This window comes from Octopus sinensis, linkage group LG2 (assembly GCF_006345805.1).
Source record: "Octopus sinensis linkage group LG2, ASM634580v1, whole genome shotgun sequence".
NCBI lineage: Eukaryota > Metazoa > Mollusca > Cephalopoda > Octopoda > Octopodidae > Octopus > Octopus sinensis.
In genome coordinates this window covers 100698951-100711641 of record NC_042998.1, presented here as the reverse complement: position 1 = coordinate 100711641, position 12691 = coordinate 100698951, and the positions used below count along the sequence as shown (strand labels likewise).

At 36.7% G+C, this 12691-nt stretch overlaps 1 protein-coding gene across 3 annotated transcripts in view; it reads left to right on the top strand.

Moving 5' to 3' along the window:
• LOC115222585 (hepatocyte growth factor receptor) overlaps positions 1-12691 on the top strand; it is a 200496-nt gene that overhangs the window by 147900 nt on the left and 39905 nt on the right. For all 3 annotated transcript variants that reach the window (XR_004997123.1, XM_036498684.1, XM_029792881.2), the window contains exons 5-10: positions 6-137; positions 3386-3553; positions 4525-4670; positions 8034-8166; positions 10006-10142; positions 11834-11998. Coding sequence is in view for 2 of the 3 variants with exons in the window: in XM_036498684.1 (XP_036354577.1) it covers positions 6-137; positions 3386-3553; positions 4525-4670; positions 8034-8166; positions 10006-10142; positions 11834-11998 (881 nt within the window). In the remaining variant the exon portion in view is untranslated. The remainder of the gene's footprint in view (positions 1-5; positions 138-3385; positions 3554-4524; positions 4671-8033; positions 8167-10005; positions 10143-11833; positions 11999-12691) is intronic.

Below are 12691 nucleotides of genomic sequence, written 5' to 3'. Positions count from 1 at the left end.
TTCAGAGAAAAACTACTCCAGAAAATATGTTTCACATTGTAATGGATTATGATGTGAGTGAAGGAAGTGGTCATCCAATTGAAAGGGACCTCGAATTAATAGGGAACAAAACAGCTTATGTGCTAAGTGGTTCTAAGGTAATTTCCATATTGGCACACTTAGTTAACTCATACTCTAATTACCTACCTATTAATCCAGTTTTTGTGAATGTCACACATTTTCAGTGAATCATCTGATAAAAGTCGCAATATTTATTGGTCTAGAGGTGACAAATATCAAAGGGATTGTGTCAATGCAAATAACACAGCATTAGTCATGATATGTTATATCAAGTTTGTAGCCTCACATTTCTGTGTTCAAATCCTGCTGAGGATTCACTCAATTGCTATTTGAAGTTTCATGCACATAAGGTACATGCACAATCAGTCAGATAATATTTGGTGAATGGCTGAAGCTGTGTCCACTACACACCAGCTAAGTCTGTTCGTATTTGTCAACATGGGCATTGTTGTCAAAAAAATTGTAGCAAGTCCTGGAGTGTCTTGTTTTAAGAGAACCTACCCTTTCAGACCAGAAGGCACACCAATTCAATTCTTGTCCTTTAAGTTTTCAGACAAATTAGCTGGAAGATCAGTAGATTTCCTAGCAAACCTTAAGTACCTAAGACTGGAGCCCTTCCAAAAACCATCAATAAAACCATTTCATACTTATGTCACAAAACTGTAGGCTTTGCTAAGCCAAAAGGTTTTAAATATTAAAACAGTCAGCAGTATTTCAGGACCATCATCATCATCATCATCATCATCCTCGTTTAATGTTCACTTTCCATGCTAGCATGGGTTGGACGGTTTGACTGAGGATTAACAAGCGGGAGGCTGCACCATGCTCCAATCTGTTTTAGTAAGGTTTCTACAGCTGGATACCTTTCCTAATGTCAACCACTCCAAGAGTGTAGTGTGTTCTTTTTACATTCCACTGGCACAGGAGCCAGTCGGGCAGTACTGGCATCAACCATGCTCAAATGGTGCTTTTTGCATGTCACTGGCACAGGCGCCAGTGAGGCAGCACTGGCATCAGTTATGCTTGAATGATGCTTTTTTACATGGCACTGGCACAGGTGCTGGCCAGGCGCCACTGGCATCAGCCACATTCAAATGTTGCTATTTATTTGCCATTGGCACAGGTGCCAACTGGCATTGGCCACAACTACAATTTCACTCATTTCAACAGGTTTTCACAAGCACGGCATCTTGAAGGGTACTTTTAAACAGGCCAAATTATACAACACTGTCATTAGCCACGACTACAATCTCATGGCTTGCCGGGTCTTCTCAAGCACAGTATATCTCCAAAGGTCTCAGCCACATGTCATTACCTCTGTGAGTCCCATTGTTCAAAGGTTGTGCTTCACCACCTCATACCATGTCTTCCTGGGTCTACCTCTTCCACAGGTTCCCTCCACTGTTAGAGTGTGATACTTCACACAATTGTCCACATCCATATGCAACACATGACCATACCAGCACAGTCATCTCTCTTGCATGCCAAATCTGATGCTTTTTGTGTCCAACTTTTCTTTTGGGGTGCTTACACTCTATCATGTATGCACACTGACATTACACATCCAGTGGAACATACTAGTTTCATTTCTTTCAAGGCTACACATGTTTTCAGCAGTCACAGCCCATGTTTTACTGCTGTGTAGCATGGCTGTTTGCACACAGGCATCATACAGTCTGTCTTTCACTCCAAGCAAGAGGCCCTTTGTTACCAGCAGAGGTAGGAGCTCAGAGATTATTTAATTTCTGTTATCAGAAAAATTCTTCTTCAACCACTTCTATGTGCTCAAAAATCCAAGGACATGTGATACAAAACTAATGCCATCAGCTCTAGCAAACATTGTGAAATTGTTACCTCTTGATGACTACTGGTCTGGACAGTGTAGTTTCTCTTACACTTCAGCAATTCAACCAACAATATTTCTAACTTCTCAAATATTCAGTTACATAGACTCATCAAGCCAAGTGAAATCATAATCGTGACCGTTACTGGAGTCATGTAAATGGCACTTGTGAAATTGTAATCATGGCTGTTGCATGATCTGCAAAAGGATCTGTGAATATTGGGCCTCATGGAGTCGAGGGATGAGGTGATGAAACATGATCTTTGAATACTGGGTCTCATGGAGGTGATGACAAGTGACCAGGACCTTGACGATATTCTGTATTTGAAAAGACTTGTCAAGCCAAGTGAAACCGTAGTTGTGTCCATTCCCAGTTTCATGTAAATAGCACCCATGCTAGTAGCACGTAAAAAGCACCCATTATACTCTCAGAATGGTTGGCATTGGGAAGGGCACCTAGCTGTAGAAACCATGCCAAATAATCAGACTGGAACCTGGTGCAGCTCTCCAGCTTATCAGTGTTAGTCAAACCATCTAACTCATGCCAGCATGGAAAGTGGACGTTAAATGGTAGTGGTAGCCCTCCTTCACAATGAGAACTAGTTTAGTAAATGTACGGCACTTACAACCAGTCAAAAAACATAGCTTGAAATCTGTGTTGTGTACCAAGTAGAAATGATATGAAACAGTAGAATCAAAAGTGAAACTACATATTTGTGAGATGAACTTTTTAACTACATGCCAATGTTACTGCTATTGGTTGTATTGATTGCCCCAAGGTCAGCTGTGATTGAGTGAACCTTTGATCAAAGGTATTCTATCTCTGCCTGTACCATTTCTTTAGCGGTAAGTAAGACTACTTTATCTAATGTGTCATTTTCTTTAAAATGATACATAGGTTGAATAGTATACTCAATCATATACACATTCTTTCATTCCTTTACTTGATTGTACAGCACACACACACACACACACATACACTCTACTTTATACTTTTAATGGTTTCAGACATTGAGCCACGGCTATGCTGAGACTCCCCTTCAAAGGTTTAAGTGATCATATCAGTCACAGAACTTATTTTAGTTTCTTACTTATTTTATTGATATCCATTGATATCCAATAAAAGCACCAACCGATCGTGGCTGTTGCCAGCCTCGCCTGGCATGTAAAAAGCACCCACTATGCTCACAGAGTGATTGGCGTTAGGAAGGGCATCCAGCTGTAGAAACTCTGCCAGAGCAGACTGGACCCTGGTGCAGCCTCCTGGCTTCCCAGACCCTAGTCAAAACGTCCAACCCACGCTAGCATGGAAAGCAGACGTTAAACGATGATGATGATGATGATGATGATGATGATGATGATGATGATGATGATGATGGTGATGATGAACAGTTGTTGGACTGCTAATTAAAGATATTAAATATTTATTCATTTATTTATGTTTGAAAATGACTACTTCTCTTTTTTATTATTATATTTCAGGTGACTCGATTTCCACTCGTCTCCTGTAGTGTTTATTCAAGTTGTCGAACCTGTGTAACAGCAAACGATGTTATAAAATGTGGCTGGTGTAAGAATAAGTGCACAACACACTCTGCATGCAAGGAAATTGCATGGTATCCCGATTTCTGTAAACCTGTTATAACATCTGTAAGAATCATCTTTTTTTTTTCCTTCTTTATATACATATATTTTAAACTTTTTATTAATTGATTAGGTGATGGAGGGCAGTGCATGTAAAGAAAGTTCAAGTCATGATGATGATGATGATATACATATATATATATATATATATATATATATATATATATATATGTATGTATGTATGTATGTATGTATGCATTAAAATGTAGTTTTGGTGAAGCATTGTGAAGTATATTATATACGTATATATATATATATAATATATATATATATATATATATATATATATATATATATATATGTATATATGTGTGTATATATGTATATGTATAATTGTAACTGAGTTACAATTGATAATGTAAGTATGCAAATTGATGTATTTGTAGAGAGTTGTTTGGTGAATAAAGAATTAACAGTACCAGTTTACTGCCCTTATCCACTAATATTGTGTTAAATCATTTAGTCCAGCAGTGCCTAACTTTTTTGTCAGTCCAGCACCCCACCTTAAATTTGCCATATTAGTATTCAAATGAAGGTAATGTTTAACCCTTTAGCATTCAGATTACCGATCAAATGTAATACTTATTTATTCACATTAAAAAAAAATTAATCATTTCGAAGAAATTTCATTTTAGAATGACATTGTAGAGTAGATGTGAGATGCTGGATCTAGTCGATTTGAACATAAAAAATAGAAAACTTAGGCTAGATATGAGCAATCTACATGCTAAAGGGTTAATTTAATTTCCAGTGCCCTCTAAAATGTATTTTACTACTCTGTGTGAGTATTAGCACCCTGAGCTGGAATACACTGCCTAATTCTACTGACTTCCTCTACTTATGTCTGTCACTCTAAATGATGGCATCTACCCTAAAGATTAGATACAAACATCTAAGTTTTTAGAACTATACAATTAATACTTGCATAAACTAAGAACTTATTTTAAAAGAAATTTTTTTGTTTTCAATTTTCTTAGATTTATCCAAAATCCGGTCCATTTGAGGGCAAAACAGTCTTGACCATCAAAGGTGATTATTTCACCAATAAAAATGATGAAAATGCTCACATTCAGGTCCATATCAAAGACAAAGAATGTACTGTACTACAATATAACGAGACAATGTAAGCTTATATGAGTTTCCACTTTATTTGTTATTGTTGTCATTAGATGAGTAGAAATTGTAAAGACCTGGAACTTAATAAAGAAAAAACTAGCAGGATTTAGATCTCATCATTGTTTTAATGTTCACTTTTCAATGCTTGCTTAAGTTAGACAGAATTTGTTAAGGCATATTTTCTAAACATAGATGCCCTTCCGGTCACAAACCTTCACCTGTTTCCAGACAAGGTAATATTTCACCATGACCTGTCATGTTTCCACAGAAAATTTCGTCATGAAGAGCACTGTAATGACAATGACACTCATATGCAGCTATCACACAATGTCAAGGCAAGGAGACAGTAGCACACATTCACACCCATGCATGCACACATCCATACACACACACATGCATATGATGGACTCTCCCATCAGTTTTGATGTATGAGGATCTGACAACCTGCACTTTCTTTGTCAGTCATAACGTTTATGTTGAATGTGAAATTTGAGTCCTGCCAATGATTTGCAAAGGAGCCCACAGAAGTTGCAAGTATGAGGATTACAGGTCAGCACAAGTGGTATATTTCCAGCTGCTTTTCTTCTTTTATGTATATGTATACATGTACGTATATATATATGTGTACGCATATATGCATGCATATATATAGATTTATATATATATATATATATATATATATTATATATATATATATATATATGTATTCATATATACATATATATCTGTATATATACATTCAGTTCAGTACAATAAGAGCACAGATATGATGCAATTTCAGCACACAAGCTGTGGCCATGCTGGGGCACTGCCATTTGGTGTTGCTACATACTTCATGAATGCTTTTTAGTAATTGACATTTGGTGCATAAGGGAGTTTGATGCCGCTGCCCTCATCTGCACCTCCTGCTGCAAAGCTGGTTCATTTGGGACACTTGACAGTAAGAGGTCCAACTTTGTTTTGAAGACACCTACATCCACCCCATGCAGGTCTCTCAGGTCCTTCAGGAGGATATTGAAGAGCTGTGGTTCTATATAGCCCAGTATCTTGTCCTATATCTTGATGGCAAATTTGGAGTCCTTGGCACTATGCAGTGGTAGTCAGTTCTAGTATTTGTGTAACTCTCCATGCCAAAGTTTGAGACAAGTCCTTCCAAGATCTTCCAGATGTATATTATGGCATATCTTTCTTGCCTATGCTCTAAGGGATAGTCTTAATCTCTTGAGTCTTTCCCAGTAGTATATATGCTGCATAGAGGCTATCTTCTTCATGTAGCTTCGTTGGATTGCCTCAAGTTCTGAGATTAATTTGACACTGGTTAGTGACCATAGCTGAGAGCAATAGTCAAAGTGGCTTAGGACAAGTGTCCTCTAGAGGACCATCATGGTTTCTTGATCTCTTGTTCTAAAAGTTCTAAGAATTCATCCGGTCAGCCGCCTGCATTTCATTGCTAATTTAGCAACATGCACATGGAAGGATGCATCATTACTCATGTAAATGTCCAGGTCTCACACTAACTGTGCTTCTTTGATTGCAATCCCTCCAGGTCCAGTGTATTTAATGGGTATTACATTTAGTTTTGCATGCGGATAGCACAAGGCTTGAAACTTTTCAGCATTAAACTGCATGCTATTCTTTTCAGCCCACTTGTATATTTCATCCAGCTCATATTGCAGGTGCATAGTGTCTTCAGGGTTCTGTATTCCCTGTGAAAATTTTGTATCATCTGCATAACTTGTGATTATGGCTCTCTGTGTGACTGAGGGCATGTCTGAGAGAGCCATCAGAACAGTGCTTTTGTGGAACACCACTCACTATTTGTGTGTCATTGGAGGTGGCCCCATTGGCTACTACCCACTGCCTTCTATCCTTTAGAAAGTCATGAAGCTATCTCCCAATTTTCCAACTATGCCGAGATCACGCAGTTTGTGACATGTCATTTCATGATCGACTTTATCAAAGGCCTTATATCACTTCCACATTTGAGTGGTTGAGTAGCTGTTTCAGCACTCAGAGCATATACATGCATGTATATATTTGTGTATATTTGGAGCATCATAAGTGAAACGTGTGGTCAAGCATTGTCATGAAGAATGATTAGCCCTCTTCTGTTGACCAGTCTGGGGTGGAGGAGTAGCAGTTTTTCGTTCATTTTGGTAATTTCATGGCAATATGTTTCTGCAGTAATGGTTTTTGTCAGGTTTTAAGAAGTTATAGTGGATAAGTCCAGCAGTACACCACTAAACAGTCATCATAACCCTCTTTTTGAAGAGCTCAGGTTTAGGGAAGGTCTTCAGTGCTTCATTTTGGTCCAACCACTGCAAAGAACATCTTTTATTATTGTACAGAATCCTCTTTTCATTGCAAGTTACAATACGGTCAAGAAATGGATCGGTCTGGTTATGGAGAAGAAGCAACAAGCAAATTTCATATTTGCACATTTTCTGATTTTCATTTAAATCATGTGATACCTATTTGTCGAGTTTTTTTTTTTATTTCCCATTCGCATGCAAATGGTTGCCAGCAGTTTTCTGGCTAACTTGAAGTTCTTTTGCCATTTCTCAAGTGGTTTTCTGTGGATCTGTTTCAATGACTGTCTTTAATTGATCATCATCGATGACAGATGGGTGTCCACTATGCTCACCATCTTGAAGGATCAGGTTTACACTGCAAAATCGTTTAAGCCATATTCGAGCTGACCACTCACTGGTCATTTCCTCACCAATTGTTTCATTGATATCGCGAGCAGTTTCAGCTGCTTTATGTCATTTTTTGAAGTTGAATAGCAAAATTGCTCGAATATCGCATTTTGACAGTTCCATTTCAGATGATTGTAACAACAGTGAAAAAATATCAATGTTAATTTATTGATGCATTTGTGCAAGTCTATGTCTGTATTATCTGACAAATGCAAAAAATGTTTCAAAAAAATTCAAAACACTGCAAAAATCCGCTACAAATTCTTCATGGTACCAAACGTTACTTACTTTTTACTCAACCTGATACAGCAGGTCAAGCAACTATGTTAATTCTACACAATTGCTCAACCTGCTAGAAATAACAACACACTACTTATTTCTCATTTTATTTTAATAATCATTACTAGTAGTGATATAATTACTAGTATTGATAAAATTTAGCATGTTAATTATGTTACCCCACCAACCCCTAAAGCCTAACACCCACTTCAATATACCTAAAGCCCCATTGGAGGCAGTACCACCCACTTTGAAAACCACTGGTCTAGAATGTCTGTGTTCATATACTTGTTGGTCAGAGTTAACTCACGGCTAAACAATGACAACTCACGTGTTTTAATATCTTTCACTTGAATGGCTTTACCTTTTTCTTTTGTTATATATAATTTCAGGATTAAATGCCTGACTCAGAAGCAGAAAGATAATGTAAGCAGTATTCACGTAACAGCAAAAGCACTCAGTAAAGTGTCAAATCAACCAAACATCAATGGACAAAATAGCAGCGACGAATTTTTCTATTTCTATGTACGTATACCCATAATATAGAGACATATTCCTTGATTTTTCCCCTTTTGGAATTTATCCTCAGTATCAATGTATATTCTTGTTCTGAATATCCACATTAGATGAAGACTAATCATTTCTGATTTACACTAAAATTCTGAAAATTAAAGTTGCTGGTAAGATGAAAAGAATGCTAGTGATAAGAATATGAGATGATAAGAAAAATAGTGATGATGATAATGATCATCATCATGGAAGCAATGTGGCTGATGCTGGTGTCACATAACTGGCACTCATACCAGTGGCACATAAAAAGCACCGTGCCAATGCCAGTGTCATGTAACCGTTACATAAAAGCACCCATTATACTCTGAGTGGTAGGCATTAGGAAGGGCATCCAGCCATAGAAACCATGCCAAATGAGACTGGAATCTGATACAGCCCCTCAGCTTATAAGCCCTAATCAAACCATCCATCCTATGCTAGCATTGACAATGGACATTAAATGATGGTGATGCTGATGATCATCACTGTCATGATTAAACCAATTAAAATTATCACAATACCACTGTGATGAAATGAAAGAATGGATTTAGGAACAGATCAATAAAATAAAGATTGATAAAAAACAAGTTTTCTTAATAATTGTTTCTCCTGTTCAGCTTAAACTAACTCTTGTAAATGGATCTAGACAGGGTATCCCTCATTTTAGAATGGTAATATTCTGAGTAACTTCTCAGTTTTTAAGATGGTGAGGTGCAATTTGAGAGAGATTTAATTGTAATTTCTAACTAGTCACATGATGTACAGTCTTATACATTGGTTACAATGTCTTCTTCAGTACTTTCACAGCCTACTGCTTTAGAGGGTTAATGGATATGTCACTGTTTTGACTCTGTTGACTCTGATCAAACAGACCTACAGTCAAGATGTTCCAGCCATAACCACCCCATGATTTTGTGTACTACCTTATGTGTCCTGTCTTTAAGACAGCAGTGTGCAGTTTGAGGGAGATTTGGGTGCAATTTCTTGCATATTAAGCAGCTACATAGAAGCTTCTTCAATAGTTTGGGTTACAAACGTTATTGCCAGAAATTTTGGGGTAAGGCTTATTCAGTTAAATCAACCCTAGGACTTGACTTTTACTTTATCAAACCTGAAAGAATGAAAGCAAAGATGGCTTTAGTAGAAGCTGTACTTAGAATATAAAAAGTCAAAGTAGATACCACAAGGTACTTTTCGCTGATACTCTTATGATTATGTCAATCCACTGCTCTTAATAATAGTTTCTTACAAAGGCGTGAAATTTGCGGGGAAAGGTTAGTCAGTCATATTGGTTTCAAATTTTGGCACAAATCTAGCAATTTCAGGGGATGGGTAAGTCAATTACATAGACACCAATGCTCAACTGGTCCTTATTTTATCAACCCCAAAGAACGAAGAACAAAGTCAACCTCAAGTGGAATTTGAACTTAGAATGTAAAGACAGACAAAATTCCAGTGCTAACGATTCTTCCAGTTCACAGCCTTAAGATTGGTCACTTATATTGACTCCACCACTTGATAGAAGCATAAAAGTCTTAGTCTTGATTTCATGACATTAAGATGTAGACAAGAGATACATTTTCTGCAGAATAAGATGCTAGATCATCTCAAGTTAATAATCCCAGATGATTTGACAACCAGTCTTTGATATCTAAATGCCATGGAATAGACTTTCTTAATGTTACCCAAGGACCATGGGGTAGTGTAAATTCTACCCCTTTTGTTCCTACTCAAAAGAAATCATTTATATTTCACTATTCGAGCTTTTAGTCACCTTGTTTTCATTGTTATTATCATCTTTTTCATAAATTACAGAAGCCAGAAATCTATAATTTTACTCCAAAATTTGGACCTAAATCTGGTGGCACAAAATGTACTATCACTGGAACCAAGCTAAATATTGGATCTTCTGCAACTGTTATGATAGCGTCAAGAAATTTCACAATTGTAAAGTAAGTATTAGAATCAATTCTCTTTGATATTTATATACATTCTTTCTTTTTTTTTGTAAGATTTGAGGGCATTGAAGTTAGTAAATCAGGTGATGCCACTCTCCCATGAGGTAATCCCTCCCTTTATTTTTTTAATCCCTCTATCAGTAATAAAATTGAGTTACACTGCCATGTGACTTGCAATGTTTGATAATATTACTAAATTGTCAGTCTGTCATCAGTCACTGTTGCCACATTCACCTTCCTACTCCCAGTGGCCCATTCTATAACCCTGGACAAATGGCATAGTGGTTAAGAGCGCGGGCTACTAACCCCAAGATTCTGAGTTTGATTCCAGGCAGTGACCTGAATAATAATAATAATAATAATAATAATAATAATAATAATAATAATAATAACAACAACAGCAACAACAACAATGAAAAATACCTTAGGAATGAGAACCCAAGTTCGAAATTTCCCCAAGACACCTGATGAAGGCTGAAGGATATATCAGCCAAAACGTTGTGTTAACATCAAACAAGATGAGGGCAAATATCTGTCAAATGTAAATAATTCCTCATCTCTTAAAAAATAAAAAAAATTTTTTAAATTTAAATTAAAAAAATATAAAAAACACGAGCATATGGCGTAGTGGTTAAGAGCGCAGGCTACTAACCCCAAGATTCCGAGTTCGATTCCAGACAGTGACTTGAATAATAATAATAATAATAATAAAAACATCAAAAAATACCTTAGGAATGAGATCCCAGGTTCAAAATTTCCCCAAGACACCTGATGAAGGCTGGAGGGTATATCAGCCAAAACGTTGTGTTAACAACAAACAAGATGAAGACAAATATCCATTAAATGTAAATAATGTAAATAACACACGCTCTATGTTTGGTCATTGCTTCAGCTTTATTATTATTTTTGTTTCTTAGTCAAAGCTCTTTCGTCACACATTTGTATTTGTGTGTGTGTTTGCTCTACATTATTTGTATCCATGTCTTTCATTTAGTTATTTTATTTGTTTGTTTATTTACTTATTCATTTGTTTTTTATATAAGTAAATAAACGAATAAATCACGTGACCAACCAGGCTATCAGATGTTGCTACACATCGCTGGTCACAATGCGCTTCACATTGTTTTAGCCTTCAAATGACGCCACCCAGCTGGCTAAGTGAGCAGGCCAACAGAAGAAAGACTGAGAGAAAGTTGTGGTGAAAGGGTACAGCAGGGATCGCCACCACCCCTTGCTGGAGCCTCGTGCAGCTTTAGGTGTTTTCACTCAATAACACTCACAACACCCGGTCTGGGAATCGAAACCGCAATCCTACAACCGTGAGTCTGCTGCCCTAACCACTAAGCCATTGCGCCTCCACAAATGAATAAATAAAATAACTAAATATAAGATTCAAGTACAGTGCAGTAGACAAACTCATATACACACATACAAAACATATGCACATAACTTAAACTAACTTGTGGGTATCAAAAATTCTGTACATGTTGCATGTGTTCATAAAATGATATATTTTCTTTTTGCAACTTTGAACATGAAGCTAAGAACACCGAGTCTATATTTGTCAGCAAACAAAACTTTGGTTTCATAAGCTGTGCATTTATTTCTAATTTAGCAGAAAAATACTATCTGGAATTAGTTTAAAGCAAGTTCATATAAAATTGTGTATTTTCATTTGCTTTCAGACGAACAGATACTGAAATCATTGCCAAAACACCGTCAGTTGACTTTCTAGGTCAAGGCAGCCTAAGAGTCATTATTGATGGCAGTAACATGAAGCAACCTGATGGATTCACCTATACAGAAGACCCAACAATTTCTCATGTTAACTCAACACACAGCATCCAGAGGTGAGTCATGAAATTAATTACATTCAGTTGGGGTTGGATTGAGTGATGGTGTTATAGTTACAGTTAAGAGAGGAAACAATTTTCATGAATTTCTAACTCTGCTGGAAACAAGATATTATCACCATGGAAAGGGTCAACTGATTGTATGAAGCATTTAAAATTTCATTTTAAATATTTAAAGGAAAAATTTAGGTTGTGACATTGAATGAATGATTTAAAGCCATGAATGCAAAGAATCTTAAGTAATTGGAAAAGAACAAGATGTATATAATAATAATAATGAAATTATTGTATACAGTGCTCAGGTGCACCACAACTTGTCAAAAGTGCATATAAAACATATGCAGTAATGTACAAATGTCTGGAAAGTGAACAGTGTATAAGTCAGATACATGCTTGCGTGTGTATGGAGGGGAGAAAATCAGGTGTAGTGTTGGCGAATCTCAGGAAGCATGGAAGTTTTGAAGGATGCAGTGCTTCGACAACTAAAGATACAGGCATGGCTATGTGATTGAAAAATCTGCTTTCAACTACATACTTTTGGGTTCAATCCTACTCTAAGGCACATTAAAGCGTCTTCTACCTTAGCCTCTAGTTAATGAAAGCCATTTATGTAGACTTTGCTCAACATTGTGTGGAAGTCTGTCAGAGAATTTGTTCCTGTTTTTTGGGTGATTGACTTAATCTACCACC